The sequence below is a fragment of the Tachyglossus aculeatus genome, chromosome 8 (genome assembly GCF_015852505.1).
Source record: "Tachyglossus aculeatus isolate mTacAcu1 chromosome 8, mTacAcu1.pri, whole genome shotgun sequence".
NCBI classification, from domain to species: domain Eukaryota; kingdom Metazoa; phylum Chordata; class Mammalia; order Monotremata; family Tachyglossidae; genus Tachyglossus; species Tachyglossus aculeatus.
Genome location: NC_052073.1, coordinates 4,030,074 through 4,045,754, shown reverse-complemented (window position 1 = coordinate 4,045,754; position 15,681 = coordinate 4,030,074). Strand labels below are relative to the sequence as shown.

The window sequence follows — 15,681 nt, the reverse complement described above, 5'->3', positions numbered from 1 at the left end:
CTGCAGAGGAAAGGGAAGCTGGAAACCCAAAGGGGAGGAAGAGGCTGAGCTCCCGGGTTGGTTGCCAGATTACGTGAATCAGTGCCCAAGGAGGGTTGTGAGAGAGGGACCGCGAAGAGAAAGGCTTGGCCTCTGCTTAGGGAAACTCTCCCTCCTCCCTCGCTTCCTCCTCTCCAGGAATTTCTTTAGAGACCCCCTTGGATGCTCTCCGCCCTGGACCGAGGTGTAGGACTCGGGGGCAGTGGAAGACCCTGCTAGGCTGGAAGCTCGTCTCCTCTCCCAAGCATCTAGCATAGTGCTCTGCTTAGTACAATGTTTTGCACACAGTAAGCGCTCAATAACTACGATTGATTGATTGATCGATCATGCGTACTGAGGGCCTAACGATTGATGGGCTCCGCAGGTGAGATAACCAGCAGGAAGTCAAGCTCTGAGCCAGCTGGCCCTAAAAATAGAATCATCTCGGGCCCCAGCTGGGCTGGAGGGAGACAAGGGAGGGGATGGAAACCGACAGGGACAGAGAAACAGCAACAGGCATCCAGGAAAAATCCCGTCCCGCCGTTCAGGCTTTTTGATTTTTTCCTGCCTTTTCCAGGAACTGACTTTATTTAATGGCCACTGGAGGGGAAGGAGCTGGAAAGGAAAGAGGCTGGTGGGTTGGGTTCAGGTGGAGGGTGTGTATCCAGTGAACGCTGACACAAGCTTCCTTTCCTATGTCCATTTTTATTTTTTTATGGTATGTGAATGCTTACTTTGTACCATGCCCTATACTAAGCACTGGGGTGGGTACAAGCTAATCAGGTTGGACCCAATCCACATCCCACTGTTGGGTAGGGACCGTCTCTATATGTTGCCAACTTGTACTTCCCAAGCGCTTAGTACAGTGCTGTGCACACAGTAAGCGCTCAATAAATACGATTGAATGAATGAATCCCACATGAGGTTAGGCTGTATTAAACCCCATTTTACAGATAACTGAGGCACAGAGAAGTGATTGCCCACACAGCAGACAAGTGGAGGAGTCAGGATTAGAACCCAGGTCCTTCTGAGTCCCAGGACCGTGCTCTATCCACTTGACAACACTGTTCTGTCTGCTGCTTTCATCAGCAGGTTGACATCGGTCTCTTTCAGCCTCGGCCTCGTTCATAGCTACAAACGGCTGCAACAGATCCTTCTCCTAAATCTGCACGTCCCTTCCCCTCCCTTCCCCAGGCTGCTTGAGGAATGGGTTTGATGAAGCGGTGGTAGTGGTAATAGTATGTATTAGGCATCTCCTGGGTGCAAAACACTGTACTAAGTACTGGGATCAACTACGCAGACATGGTCCCTGGCTCTCAGACGACTGACAATCTAAGAATAAAGAAGGGGAGAGTTGGCAGCAGACCCGTATAACCCTAAAATTTGACGCTTGGAAGAATACAATATAACAATAAACAGACACATTCCCTGCCCGTAACGAGGTTTTAGTCTAGAGGACTCTAGACTTAGCTCCTTGTGGTCAGGGATTGTTTCTACTGACTCTGTGATATTGTACTTTCCCAAGCATTTAGTACAATGCTCTGCACACAGTAAGCGCTCACCTCCTTCCCCTCCCCGCAGCACCTGTATATATATATTTGAACAGATTTACTACTCTATTTTACTTGCACATATTTACTATTCTATTTATTTTGTTAATGATGTGCATTTAGCTTTAATTCTATTTATTCTGACGACTTGACACCTGTCTACATGTTTTGTTTTGCTACCTGTCTCCCCCTTCTAGACTGTGAGTCCGTTATTGGGTAGGGACCATCTCTATATGTCGCCTATTTGTACTTCCCAAGTGCTTAGTACAGTGCTCTGCACACAGTAAGAGCTCAATAAATACGATTGAATGAATGAGTAAATATCATTGCTGGATTTAATCCCATTTTACAGATGAGGAACCTGAGGCACAGAGAGGTTAAGCGACTTATCCACAGTGACACAGCAGGCAAGTGACGGAGCCGGGATTAGAACCCAGGCCTCCTGACTCCAGTCCTGAGCTCTTTCCACTAGACCACACTGCTTCTCAGTATCCTAAGGATTAATCCTCTGGATGGAAAGCTCTTTGTAGACAGGGAGTATGTCTATCAACTTTTTTGTATTCTCCCAAGCGCTTAATACAGTGCTCCGCACACAGTAAGCGCTCAGTGAATACCATTGCTGATGATGATCTTATCCCCATTTTGTGGAGCAGAAAACTGAAGCCCAGGTAGGTTAAGTGGCTTTCCCATCGTCACACAGCAAGCCTGTGGCAGAGCTGGGGCCAAAATCTGAGTCTCCTGACTTCTAAGCCCATGGTCCTTTCCCGCGCTGAACTGAAGCCTGCTACTCTCATTGTCAGTGGTATTTATTGAGCGCTTATTTTGTGCAGGGCACTGTTCAAAGCGCTTGGGAGAGTAGACTATAACAGAGTTGGCAGACATGTTTTCTGCCCACAGTATGCTCCCTGTCTGCACTTCATTTCAGGCAGGAGGTGGTGGCATCACTTTGTAGATTCAGCACCGGCCTGGGTCAGAAGGATTTGGATTTGTAATCCCAGCTCCACCACTTGTCCGCTGTGTGACCTTGGGCAAGTCACTTCTCTGGGTCTCAGTTCCCTCATCTGTAAAATGGGGATTAAAATGATGTCTACCCCAGCTTTTAGTACGGTGCTTGGCACCAAGTAAGGGCTTAACAAATGCCATTAAAAAGAAAAAAATGCAGGAGCTACAGATCTTTAACCAAGTACTATCTCCCCAAAGGGCTGGGTTAATCCATTTTCTACTGTCTCCACGTCTCCAGGTGGGTGTGTATGTGGCGGGTGTGTATATGTTTGTGTACAGAAAGTCACATGCATTTTCTAGCTGGCTAAACTGAGTCAGAGGAAGATTCACCAAAGCACCCGCCCTACTAGCACTTAAAAATAGACCTCATGTTCTTTGTTACTTCCTCCTGCCTACAAATTCTTTTAGTGTCTGTCTTCCCCACCTGTCTGTAAGCCCCTTGAGGGCAGGGATCACGGCTGCTGACTCTAATGCACTCTCCCAAGTTCATTCATTCATTCAGTCGTATTTATTGAGTGCTTACTGTGTGCAGAGCACTGTACTAAGCGCTTGGGAAGTCCAAGTTGGCAACATATAGAGATGGTCCCTACCCAACAGTGGGCTCCCAGTCTGGAAGGGGGAGACGGAGAACAAAACAAAACATATTAACAAAATAAAATCAATAGAATAAATATGTACAAATAAAATAAATAGAGTAATAAATACATACAAACATATATACAGGTGCTGTGGGGAGGGGAAGGAGGTAAGGCGGGGGGGATGGAGATGGGGAGGAGGGGGCTCAGGCTTAGAACAGCCTTCTGCACACAGTAAGTGCTCCCGGAAAGGGGAAAGGGGAGATTCAGGTGCAGGGAGAAGGGGAGCTGGAGGGTAGCAGGAGCCAGGGAATGGTGGGTGAAGAAAACCGATGGGTATCCATGGGTCCTCTCCTGCTATCAGAGCAGCCCAGCGGGAGGGGAATGGAGGCACGTCACCCTCCCCTCTGCCTCTCATGCCATTGCCATTGAGAAACAACGTGGCTCAATCAATCAATCAATCATATTTATTGAGCGCTTACTATGTGCAGAGCACTGTACTAAGCGCTTGGGAAGTACAAATTGGCAACATATAGAGACAGTCCCTACCCAACATTGGGCTCACAGTCTAAAAGGGGGAGACAGAGAAAAAAAACACAAAAAAAACTAAACATACTAACAAAATAAAATAAATAGAATAGATATGTACAAGTAAAATAAATAAATAAATGAATAGAGTAATAAATATGTACAAACATATATACATATATACAGGTGCTGTGGGAAAGGGAAGGAGGTAAGATGGGGGGGGATGGAGAGGGGGACGAGGGGGAGAGGAAGGAAGGGGCTCAGTCTGGGAAGGCCTCCTGGAGGAGGTGAGCTCTCAGCAGGGCCTTGAAGGGAGGAAGAGAGCGAGCTTGGCGGATGGGCAGAGGGATTGGGGGCATTCCAGGCCCGGGGGATGACGTGAGCCAGGGGTCGATGGCGGGACAGGTGAGAACGAGAGCGAGGCTCAGTGGAAAGAGCCTGGGCTTTGGAGTCAGAGGTCAGGGGTTCAAATCCCGGCTCTGCCAATTGTCAGCTGTGTGACTTCGGGCAAGTCACTTCACTTCTCTGTGCCTCAGTTCCCTCATCTGTAAAATGGGGATTAAGACTGTGAGCCCCCCCGTGGGACAACCTGATCACCTTGTATTCCCCCAGCGCTTAGAACAGTGCTTTGCACATAGTAAGGGATTAACAAATACCATTATTATTATTATTATTATTATTATTATTATTGCTGCATTGGGCACCTGTCCTATCCGGGCCAGTACCCTGTCTCCGACGGGGACTCCAGGTTGATGGAGAAGCCGAGTGGCATCGTGGTTGGAGCTCGGGCTTGGGAGTCACGAGGACCTAGCTTCTCATCCCGGCTCTGCCACGTGTCTGCCGTGTGACTTTGGGCAAGTTGCTTCACTGGGCCTCGGTTACCTCATCTGGAAAATGGGGATAAGGGTGTGATCCCCATGGGGGACAGGGACTGTGTCCAACCTGATTAACTTGTGTTAAGAACAGTGCTTGGTACGTAGTAAGCGCTTAACAAGGGCCATAATAATAATAACGATACCAATTATTATTCTTATTATTGGTTTCCCTCCTGAACATCCACCCTCACGGTTAGAGGTGGACCGTCCTCTACCCCTGACTGTTCCCCCAGTGACCCAGCGCAGACCATCAAGCATTGTTGACTGTTTCTGCAGTGACCCAGCATGGACCATCCAACTCCTCTGACCCTTCACCCCCGACTCTCCCCTCTCCATCCCAGTAACCCGGCCCAGACCACCCCACACCCCTGACCCTACCCCACAGCGACGCAGTCCAGACCATCCCACACCCCCGACCCTTCCCCGCAGTGACGCAGCATGGTCTTCATTCACATACTCTTCCTGCAGCCATTTCCTGCCGCCCAGCTTCCTGCGGGAATGAATTCCATTCGCTTCCTCAACCCTGTCCATCCCAGACGGCCCCTCCGTGGTCCTCTAAATCCGATCTCTTCGTCCGCCGTTCACCGTCTTTCTAGTTTGGAGAGGGCAGGCATTTCCAGCGTCTCCTCCTAAGAAAGCGGCACCAAAACCCTCTTCCCTGCCCCATCTCCAGCTCCGTCCTGACCTCAGACCACATCTTGTGGACTGGGTGTCTGTGTAAACAGCTGGAGCGGCCCAGAAGGGCTCTGCTTAGCCATCTTCTCCAGCTCTCCCGCATCCCTGGGAAGCCCAGGGCAGGGCCATCCTTGACTGAGATCTGGGAACCATGGTGATCGGGGGGCCATAAATACGTGCCGGTGCTGGCGGTGGACCGCCCAGCCGTGATCCCCCACTTCCCTCCCCAGGAGTGGTCCTAAATTGCCTCTCTTCAGTGGGCAGAGGGAGAAGATTCTGGGAGGGGGTCGGGTATGGATATGGGGGGGTCTCTGGCAGTGGTGGTCCGCCCCACCTGCCACAGACATTTACCTCAGCACCCTGCATCTTCCAGAATCGCTCCGATGCAACCAGTCAATCAGTTGTATTTACGGGTAGCAGTGGAGCTTAGACGATAATATAGAGGCCTCGGAGTCAGAAGGACCTGGGTTCTCATCCCCGTTCTGTCACACGTCTGCTGTGTGTGACCTTGGGCAAGTCCCTTCACTTCTCCGGGCCTCAGTTTTCCTCATCTGTAAAACGAGGATTAAGAGGGTGAGCCCCAGCGCTTAGAACAGTGCTTTGCACATAGTAAGCGCTTAATAAATACCATTATTATTATTATGTGGGACAGGGACTGTGTCCAACCTGATTAACTTGTATCTATCCCAGTGCTTAGAGCAGTGCTTGGCACATAGTAAGGGTTTAATAAGTACCATTATTAGCATTATTGAGTGCTTACTGCATGCAAGGCGCTGTTCTAAGTGCCGCAGCCGACGGGGATGGGTGCTATCAGGGCCTGGTCTTCACTGGGTTAATGGCCTCATCCTCGAAGTTGGCTGAGCACCTGTTGGGATGGAGCGGGGCGAGCACTGTAATAAGCACTTGGGAGCACTCAGAAGTAAAAGGCACAGCCCTGCTGCTCTCCGGGAGAGTAAATCATCATCATCATCATCAATCGTATTTATTGAGCGCTTACTATGTGCAGAGCACTGTACTAAGCCCTTGGGAAGTACAAATTGGCAACACACAGAGACAGTCCCTACCCAACAGTGGGCTCACAGTCTAAAAGGGGGAGACAGAGAACCAAACCAAACATACCAACAAAATAAAATAAATAGGATAGATATGTACAAGTAAAATAAATAAATAAATAGAGTAATAAATATGTACAACCATATATACATATATACAGGTGCTGTGGGGAAGGGAAGGAGGTAAGATGGGGGGATGGAGAGGGGGATGAGGGGGAGAGGAAGGAAGGGGCTCAGTCTAATAATAATAATAATAATAATAATAATAATAATTGTAGTAGTTACTAAGCACTTACTATGCCCCAAACACTGTATTAGGGGCTGGGGCTAGACGATAATCAGGCCCCACATAGGGCTCACAGTGTATGTAGGAGAGAGAGCAGGGACTGTATCTCCATTTTACAGATGAGGGAACTGAGGCGCAGTTTTAATCCCAGCTCTGTCACTTGTCTGTTGCGTGACCTCGGACAAGTCACTTCCCTTCTCTGTGCCTCAGTTTCCTCCTCTGTAAAATGAGGCCTAAGACTGTGGGACGTGGGCTGCGTCCAACCTGAATAGCTTGTTTCTAGCCAACTCTTAGTGCAGTGCCTGGCCACATAGTAAGTAGTCAACAAATACCTTTAAAAAGGCAAAGAAGAAAAAACAGAAGTGAAGCCATTTGGCCAAGGTCACCCAGCTGTTAATTTGGCAGAGCCGGAACTGGAACTCAAGTCAGAGGACTCCCAGGCCTGCGCTCTTTTCACTAGGCCTCACTGCTTCTGGCCCCAGAAGTCCTTTATTTGACAAGAGTTCTCCATTTCATGATTTAATCAGGAGCAGCGTGGCATAGTAGATAGAGATTGGGCCCTGGAGTCGGAAGGTCATGGGTTCTAATCCCGGCTCTGCCACTTGTCTGCTGTGTGACCTTAGGCAAGTGGCTTTACTTCCCTGTGCCTCAGTTACGTCGCCTGTAAAATGGGGATCGAGACGGTGAGCCCCACGTGGGACAGGGACTGTGTCCAGCCGATATGCTTGTACGCATCCCAGGGTTTAGAACAGTGCCTGGCACATAGTAAGCGCTTAACAAGTACCACAATTGTTGTTATTATATATTGAGGCTCAACTGTGTGTGGAGCACTGGTATAAGCACAGTGCTCTGCACACAGTAAGCGCTCAATAAATACGATTGAATGAATGAATAAGCAGTTGGGGGCGGGGGAAGACCGTTATCAAGGGCAAATAGTGAGGGTGGGTCTGCACAGCCAGCAGGAGGGAGGCGGGGGCGGGGGGGGGGGGTCTGTTAGAGAAGCAGCGTGGCTCAGTGGAAAAGAGCCTGGGCTTTGGAGTCAGAGGTCATGGGTTCAAATCCCGGCTCCGCCACTTGTCGGCTGTGTGACTTTGGGCAAGTCACTTCACTTCTCTGAGCCTCAGTTACCTCATCTGGAAAGTGGGGATTGACGGTGAGCCCCCCGTGGGACAACCTGATCACCTTGTAACCTCCCCAGCGCTTAGAGCAGTGCTTTGCACATAGTAAGCGCTTAATAAATGCCATCATAATTATTATTATCCAGGCCTGGAATGCCGTAACTCTTCCTCTTGGCCCAAACTGAGTGCTCCCCTCCCCTCCCAAGGGGAATCCCCCGTACCCCGGCTTCATCTCCCCAGCAGCTGGGGACTGGCAGCTCTTGGAGGGCAGGGCTGGGGGGCCCCCCCAGGACTGAGTTGTTGGGGTGGGGCGACAGTTTAACACCCTCCCACGAGGCCTGCATGACTCTGCGGGGGCTTCCCCATGCAAAGACACTTCCGAGAGATGAATGGAGGGTTGGTTCCATTCATCGTATATTCATATATTCATATATTCCTGTATATATGTTTGTACATATTTATTACTCTATTTATTTATTTTACTTGTACATATCTATCCTATTTATTTTATTTTGTTAGTAGGTTTGGTTTTGTTCTCTGTCTCCCCCTTTTTGACTGTGAGCCCACTGTTGGGTAGCGACTGTCTCTCTATGTTGCCAATTTGTACTTCCCAAGCGCTTAGTACAGTGCTCTGCACATAGTAAGCGCTCAATAAATACGATTGATGATGTTGATGATGATGGTTCCGGGCTGGTGGGCGTGAGGTGGCCGTGGGAGGGTTTCTGGGTGGCGTTCCCACAGTCGTTAGGAGAAATGTGCTCCCAGCCCTCGGGGACCTCACCATCTGAGCCAGGTGATTGGCTAATATTGAAGGCTGGGGCCTTGGAGCAGAGTAATAATAATAATAATGGCATTTATTAAGCACTTACTATGTGCAAAGCACTGTTCTAAGCCCTGGGGAGGTTACAAGGTGATCAGGTTATCCTATGGGGGGCTCACAGTCTTAATCCCCATTTTACAGATGAGGTAACTGAGGCCCAGAGAAGTGAAGTGACTTGCCCAAAGTCACCCAGCTGACAATTGGCGGAGCCGGGATTTGAACCCCTGACCTCTGACTCCAAAGCCCGGGCTCTTTCCACTGAGCCACGCTGCTTCATGGCGGACTCGGTAGAGCCCGGCTCTGGGAGTCAGAAAGTCATGGGTTCTATTGCCGCCTCTGCCGCTTGTCTGCTGTTTGACCTTGGCCAACCCACTTCACTTCTCTGTGCCTCAGTTACCTCATCTGCAAAATGGGGATTGAGACTATGAGCCCCATGTGGGAAAAGGGACTGTGTCCAATCCGATTTGCTTGTATCCACCGCAGCGCTCAATGCGGTGCCTGGCACATAGTAAGTGCTTAACAAATACCATAATTATCACTTCTCTGTGCCTCAGTTCCCATCTGGAAAATGGGGATTAAGACTGTGAGCCTCACGTGGGACAACCTAATCACCTTGTATCCCTCCCCCCCAACATCTTCACATATAGTAAGCTCTTAACAAATGCCATCATTATTATTAATTATTATTTGAACCCCATGAAAGCACCTGCAGGGACTGAGGAGCAGGGGGCAAGGAGGGGACTGGTCCCCTAGGCCAGTCAGCCCCAAGCCCCACTTGTCTTTTCCACCCAGTCTAGCTCCCCTGGCACCCTCAGAGGAGGACCATACAGTCAACCAACGGTACTTATTGAGTGCCTAGAATAGTGCTTGGCACATAGTAAGCGCTTAACAAATGCAATCATTATTATTACAGAGTACTGTCCTAAGTGCTTGGAGAGGATGATAAAATAGGCACGATCCTTATCCTCAAAGAGTTTACCATCTATGTGGGCAGAGTAATTATGATGGTATTTGTTAATCAATCAATCAGTCATATTTATTGAGCGCTTACTGTGTGCAGAGCACTGTACTAAGCGCTTGGGAAGTACAAGTTGGCAACATATAGAGACAGTCCCTACCCAACAGTGGGCTCACAGTCTAAAAGCGCTTTACTATGTGCCAGGCACTGCAATAATAATAATAATGATGATGGTATTTGTCAAGCGTTTACTATGTGCCAAGTGCTGTTCTAAGCATTGGGGTAGATGCAAGGTCATCAGGCTGTCCCACATGGGGCTCACGGTCTTAATCCCCGTTTTCCAGATGAGGTAACTGAGGCCCACCTAAGTGAAGGGACTCGCCCATGGTCACGCAGCAGACAAGCGGTGGAGCCGGAATTAGAACCCGTGACCTTCCGATGCCCAGGCCCGTGCTCTATCCACTAGGCCATGCTGCTTCTCTAAGCAGAGTACGGTCCTAAGCGTTTGAGTACCCTTGAGTTAGTCGGCAGCATAATAATAATGGTATTTGTTAAGCGCTTACTATGTGCCAAGCACTGTTCTAAGGTCTGATCCTGTCCCCAAGGAGCTTACAGTCTAGCAGGACCAAATCAGAACGGTCCACCTAGTGTCCTGGAAGAGGGCTGGGTTCGAGAACAGCGCGTCTTAGAGTGGGAAAGCAGAGCCTCGCGGTTCATTTTTAGGGAGGAGAGAAAGGCGAGGCCCCCTACCCTGCCCCAGACCAAGGCCGCCGGCTGTGGACGTTTCTCAAAAAGAAATCCTCGACCTCATTGTTTTTACAACATCCGGCCCCGCTCCGGGCCGGAAAGGGGCTGTGTAATCCCGGCTAATCAACAAAGCAAGGAAACACATTTTTCCAGAGAAATGTAAACCACTTGCATCAACCGTGTGTTCGGTTTGGGTTCACTCGAGGAGGAGGGAGAGGCTGGGAGCCGTTTAAAAATCAGTCGAACAAACAACCGGCCGACGGTATGCAGCTCGTTGCGGACGGGGAATGCGTTTACCGACTCTGTTGTAGGGCACTCCCAGGCGCTTAGTATAGTGTTCTGCAAACAGTAAGTGCTTAATAAATAGCAGGGATGAGAGAGATGATGGAGCTTCTACAGGGTCTGTATTGAGCAATTGGGAGAGGACGGTGGAGTTAAAAGACATGGGGAGCTTTCAATCGACCGAGGAGAAGACAGGCACAAGGCAATAATACCAATAATGGTAATAATTATGGTGTTTGTTAAGCACTTACTATGTCTCAAACGCTGTTTTAAGCGCTGGAGTAGATACTGGTTAACTGGGCGAGACACAGTCCCTGTCCCATATGAGGCTTACAGTCTAGGAGGGGGAACAGGGATTGAATCCCTCTTTTGCGGTTGAGGAAACTAAGGTTCAGAGAAGTTAAGTGATACGCCCGAGGTGTCACAGCAGATAGGAAGAAGAAGGGCATGGAATGATGAATGCATGGGGAAGAAAGTGCTTAAATAGAAAAGTTTGAAATCGATATGAGCTGAAGTAGAAGCAGCATGGCCCTGTGGAAAGAGCACGGGCCTGGGAGCCTTTGGACCTGGGTTCTATTCCTGCCTCCCCAGCTTGTCTGCTGGGTGACCTTGGGCAAGTCACTTCACCTCTTCGTGACTCGGTTTCCTCATCTGTAAAACAGGGATTAAATCCTCCTCCCTCCAGTTTAAAGCTGTGAGCCCTAAATGGGACAGGGACTGTGTCCAACCTGATTATCGTATCTGACCCGGCGCTTAAAATAGTGCCTCGCACATAGTAAGTGGTAAACAAATGCCATTTAAAAAAAAAATGCTTTCTGAGGTTGGGAGGGCAGAAGAGTGAAGAGGTGACTGGGAAAGAAGTCGATCGAGGAAGGCCTCCTGGAGGAGGTGAGGTTTCAGGAGGGCTTTGAAGATAGGGAGAGCTTTGGGCTGGTGGATTTGATCGGGGAGGAAGTTCCAGACAGGAGGGGAAGGTGCGAGTTGCGGGTAGTTGGGCTCTCCAGAGGGCAAATCAATCAATCAATCAATCGTATTTGTTGAGCGCTTACTGTGTGCAGAGCACTGTACTAAGCGCTTGGGAAGTACAAGTTGGCAACATATAGAGACAGTCCCTTCCCAACAGTGGGCAAATCTCTGCTCAGGCCAATTGGCCTTGCTTGACCTGTTCTTCATCCAAGTATCTTGCACCTTGTCTGATGTCCTGCGCTTAGTACAGTGCTCTGCACATAGTAAGCGCTCAGTAAATACGATTGATGATGATGATGTCCTGGGGACAGAGATGAGGAGAAATAGTAATAATCGTGGTACTTGTCAAGCATTTACTTTGTGCCAAGCACTGTACTCTGCACTTGGGATAGATACACGGTAAGTTGAACACAGCCACTATTCCTCATGGGGCTCAGAGTCTAAGGGGGAGGGAGAACAGATATCTCATCCCCATTTTTACAGATGTGAAAACCAAGGCACAGAGAGAAGTGAAGCGACTTGCCCAAGGTCACACAGCAGGAAGGCGGTGGAGCCAGGGTTAGAGCCCAGGTCTCCCGACTCCCAGGCCTGAGCAAAATCCTCTAGGCCCCAAGGAGGGAAACACTGTTTTTCCAGGGCTGTCTGTCTGGAATCTTCTAGACCGTGAGCCCTTTGTTGGGTAGAGATTGTCTCTGTTGCTGAATTGTACTTTCCAAGCGCTTAGTACAGTGCTCTGTGCACAGTAAGCGCTTAATAAATACGATTGAATGAATGAATGTCCTCCTCCTCCTCCAGCAGGGCTACGGGGGTCTTTGGGGCAGGGTAATGTCTGGGGGAGACAGCCCCGCACCCTTGTCTAACAGCAGCTTCTCCATGGTGTGTTTGTGTGTGTGTGTGTATTTTTCCTAGACCAACGTCTGTAGACTCCGCCTGACCGTACCACCGGAACGTCCGGCCCCGGGGCAGAAAGGACAGAAGGATGAGAGGAAGGAGCCAGTAAGTTGGGCGTGGGAGTGACCGCTCTGGGCTGCCCATTGGGCTGGGTGCTTGGTCATTGGGCTTCCTGGGGAGAGTGATGGTGGTCATGGAAAGGACAGTTGTGCCCGCCTCCGGCCTCGTTCCACATCCCCTGGCAGCCCTGACTCCACATTCTCTGCCGGACCGCTGTGCTCTGAACGGTGCTCCCTGGACTGTGCTCCCAGACAGGGCTCAGGGGGCTCTGGGAGAGGGTTATGCCCTCGCAGAGCCAGGCAGGCAGCCCGGCCCCCTCCGCGGCCCCCTGTAGCCGGGCAGGCCCTCCATGTCTCGACTGAGGGCCGAGGGAGTCCAGCGGTGGGCGAGGGGGGCAGAAATAGGGTGGCCATCCCAGGCCCTGTCAGACACTGGACACACCTTTACAGACCTGGAAGTACCGGTGGTATGTTCCGGGCTTTCACCAGACACATAGTAGACAGATGTCCTGCAGAAATTTTTACAGAAATCTTCAGAACCTGGAATATTTCCCTGCAGGGATGGGGTGTCTGTCTCTCTCTCTGTCTGTCTCTCTGTCTCTTTCTGTGTCTCTGTCTCTACTCCCCCCTCCTTCTCTCTCTCTCTCTCTCTCTTTTTCGCTCTCTCTCTTTATATCTCTTTTTCTTTCCTCTCTATCTCTTTCTCTTTTCTCTCTTTCCTCTCTCTTTTTTCTCTCTCTCACTCTCCTCTCTCTCACTCCCTTTTTCTGTTTCTCTTTCTCTCTCTCCCCCCGCCCCCCAACCACCCCTTCTCTCTCGCTCTGGAGCAGTTGGGTTCTCACAGGCTCCACTTCTGAGCTGCGGACCTCAGTGGCAGAAGCCGAGTCGGTGGGAGCCCCAGGGTCAAAAACCCAAACCCTGGGCATGCATCCCGATGCCCCAGTCGGGTAGGGGGACAACTGACCATCCTCAGGAGAGAGGCCAACTGTCTGCGGCAGAAGGCAGGGCTGAGAGCTGCCAACCCATTGTCCGATAACTGCCCACCCTGCTCCACTCCCCACTAGACTCCAGTCTGAGTCCGAGCCTCGGGCCTCTCCGCCCTTTGGCCTGCTCATGGGAAGACAGGGATGTGGCCAGGGAAGCACTGCGGGCTGGGCACTGAGGGGTCAAGTGCTCTGGGTCGGGCGCGGGGGGTGACTAAACTGGGTGACTGAGCGGGAGGAGGTGGCGGTGAAGGATCCCGAGGCGGGGAGAAGAATTTGGCTCTGTGTATTTCCGTCCCTCACCCTCCGTGGTAAACAAAGCCCAGATAGCGGGCAGTTCCCCCATCCCCTACCCTGTCAGCAGTCAGTCAGCCAGTGCTATTTCTTGGGTACCCAAAGAGGGCACAGCCCTGAGCTAAACTCTTGGGAGAGTATAGGTGAGTCCAAGCCCCTCCCTCACAGACCACCTTTGTCCAACTCTGACACCCTGGGGGATAACGAGAAGCCGAGATAGTGAAGCAGCATGGTCCAGCGTGGTCTTGGGCCTGGAAGTCGGAAGGACCTGGGTTCGAAGCCCAGCTCCACCACTTGTCTGCTGCAGGACCTTGGGCAAATCACTTAATTTCTCTGCGGCTCAGTCTCCCTACCTGTAAAATGGGGATTAAGACTGGGAGCCCCATGCGGGACAGGGGCTGTGTCCAACATGATTAGCTTGTATCTCCCCGCAGCACTTAGTATAGTGCCTGGCACATAGTGAGCACTTGAAAAAAGAAAATGATGGCCCAGTTCCCTGGAGCCATTGGGCAGACAGGGTGGGGGTCTCAGGGCAGTCCGAATTCCTGTTACTTGAGAGATGCTTGGGTGTCGACTCTCCTTTCCCGGCCCTTTGGAAGGGTCCGGTCCCGAGGCTGGTGTTTGACCTGTGTGGATAGCCCTGTGGCTTCCTTCTCTGTCCCAGGCTACAGAGTGGCAGCGTCGGTATTTATTGAGTGCCCACTGGGAGTAGTGCACTGTACTATGCACTTGGGGACAGAAGCAGAAGATGCATTCCCTGCCCACAGGGAGCTTCTCTCCTTAAAGAGGAGAGGTAAAAATATTTGCAAGGAGTGGAAGCAGAATATTGGCATCTTTGACTGGCATTGGGACAGAACCCCCTGTGCCTCTGGGTGAATTTCCCCCACCCTGCCCTACTTCTCCTGGGTGGAGGACAGGGGTTCGGGGGTAGGGGAACCGGACTTGAAGGATCAATTAATAGTATGCACCGAACGCTACGCAGAATACAAGAATTGGTAGACAAGACTTCTGCCCTCCAGGAGCTTACTGTCTAGTCGGGGAGACAGACGCTAAAGTAAGTTAGCGAGAGAAGAGGGAGGAAAGGAGATGCGTACACAGAAAGTGCTTAAATCGTGGGGCAGCTGCGGAGCACTGTACTAAGTGCCTGAAGAAGAACTTCCACCGTGGCCACATTCCTCAGTGATCCCTGAGGGGATGGGTCAGCCTCTTTGGTCTAGTGGCTCGGGGGCAAGTTCGGCGATCCTATTGACCTGTCCAGTCGTGGTCCATGACTCCTCGTGATAGCTTTCCCCTCTCAGCACGGGGTCTCCCACTCTCTCTTCCAGCCCGGCAGGCTGTCTTGGTTGGCAACAGTGATCCACTGCGGCTCTGCCCCCGTGACACCATCATAGGTGTGTCCCATCCCTTGGATGGCGGTTTGGGTCCGGGGAAGGCAAATGGTGTCCGTGACCGAGCCAAGTCCCCCAGCCAGCGCCCACCCGGCCAGCATCCACGCGGTCAGCGGCCTGGGACTGGCAAGCCGGTTTTTCAGGCCCTGGGTGGAGCCGAGGACGAGAGGACAGTCCATCGCTCCCTGGCATGTGGAATTTCTCGGGGAGTTTCCTTTCTGCTCCTTCCTCTTCCTGATCCCATGAACCACAGTGTTCAAGAATGTCCATTTCCTAATTCCCAGGACAGTATTTCCCAGCAACCCTCAGAGTAGGCCCTGCCCTTCCAGCCACATTTCTCCCCCGCCCCATCCATGACTCCTGCAAGCCATGGGATAAGCCCTTTGGAAAATACATCTCCTCTAGGAAGCCTTCTGCAGTGATTTTTTTACTTTTCCCCAGGTTATTTCCTCCCAAACCACCTCCTCAGAACTTCTGTGCCAACTTCCGCCTTTATACCTCGTTGTTTTGTTAGTGTAGCTCTTTCACCACCAAAATGCTTTCACATTTCCTGTTTCCCTTTTGTGCTCACAACCAGGAGGAAAAGGCATTTTATCTCCATTTTACAGAGGAAG

The 15,681-nt window shown here is 50.8% G+C and overlaps 1 protein-coding gene across 2 annotated transcripts in view; it reads left to right on the top strand.

The window, feature by feature from the left end:
• Positions 1 to 15,681, top strand: part of LOC119931702 (myocardial zonula adherens protein) — an 87,397-nt gene that overhangs the window by 6,882 nt on the left and 64,834 nt on the right. For both annotated transcript variants that reach the window (XM_038750565.1, XM_038750564.1), the window contains exon 2: positions 12,362 to 12,448. In XM_038750565.1, the coding sequence (XP_038606493.1) occupies positions 12,362 to 12,448 (87 nt within the window). The remainder of the gene's footprint in view (positions 1 to 12,361; positions 12,449 to 15,681) is intronic.